Below are 1,066 nucleotides of genomic sequence, written 5' to 3' on the forward strand. Positions count from 1 at the left end.
TCGGGATTTATGAATGACTAGCTTGGTCTATTTATTAATGTCGTTGGTTCGAACCGATCGATTCACCCATGCATTTCCAGTTCCCATCGGACCACCCTGTACACCAGACAGTAGTGTGAAAATGGGAATAAATACTTACAAAGCCGTGCTTGTCCGAGATGTTGTTGGTCAGCTTCAGCTTGTGGAAACTGACCACTTTCTGCATCCACTGCTCGCCGGTAGATGGCGAATCGGGGTGGATGTACATCCGTTTCGGCATTTCCGGGTCCGCCTTTCCGGCCACCATCCATCGGCTGAAAATGCACACAGGGTGGTTTAGTGCCGGTGTGCATGCGACCAAGTCGCGCATGCATTCTAACTAACAAGGGCACTTTTGGAGAACTTTTTTTCGTCCAAACTGTGCCCATTTTTTCGCCCTTTATTGGCCCACATTACTGATTGGAAAATCGCAGTCCCAGTGCTGCTTGAGGCCGTTTTTTACCCCCGAATGTGGACAGGTTGTGTCTGATTGACGTGCGTCACTTGTCAAATGACTGGTGACAAGTGATGTCAAGTCATTTTTCTTGTGCGGCTACTTCAGCGCACAACACCCTTTGGAAGAAGAAGTGGTTCAAACGGTATGAGTTTTTTTTGATGAGCCAGGAAAAAATGCCTCAAATCTGGGTTTGGGTGCCTCTGGCTTGGCGACTAAAGCCTTAGCAGGAAACGTTGCCAAAATTTGCTCCCCAAACAGCCCCGAGTTTCACTACTTGGGCGACAGTTGATTTTTTTCAATTTTTGTGTTAATTTTCCTCCGCAGATGGAAGGAGGGCGACCAAACCCGAGCCAGCAAAGTAGTAAAACTCGGTTATTTGATTGGGATTTGGCGAATTTGGCGCCCCTAAACATTAGAAATTCCAAAGAGAAGGACTTTCGAGGTCATTCCTTGACACTAATGGGTTTTTCGGGTTTTTAGGTCGTCGTTCGCTGGAATTTCTTCTGGACGTTTCGCAAGCACGAGTGGCTTGCATCTTCAGAAGTGGTTTGCTTGAACGCTTACACTGTTCTCATCAGAACCCGTTCAGTT

The 1,066-nt window shown here is 47.2% G+C and overlaps 1 protein-coding gene across 1 annotated transcript in view; it reads right to left on the reverse strand.

The window, feature by feature from the left end:
* Positions 1-1,066, reverse strand: part of LOC109542930 (optomotor-blind protein) — a gene marked incomplete in the record, with an annotated part of 52,367 nt that overhangs the window by 32,855 nt on the left and 18,446 nt on the right. The window contains 1 exon segment of the mRNA XM_048665840.1: positions 140-293. Within this exon segment, the coding sequence (XP_048521797.1) occupies positions 140-293 (154 nt within the window).

This window comes from Dendroctonus ponderosae, unplaced genomic scaffold, assembly GCF_020466585.1.
Source record: "Dendroctonus ponderosae isolate FM_Combo_2020 unplaced genomic scaffold, Dpon_F_20191213v2 Dpon_F_20191213_4, whole genome shotgun sequence".
NCBI lineage: Eukaryota > Metazoa > Arthropoda > Insecta > Coleoptera > Curculionidae > Dendroctonus > Dendroctonus ponderosae.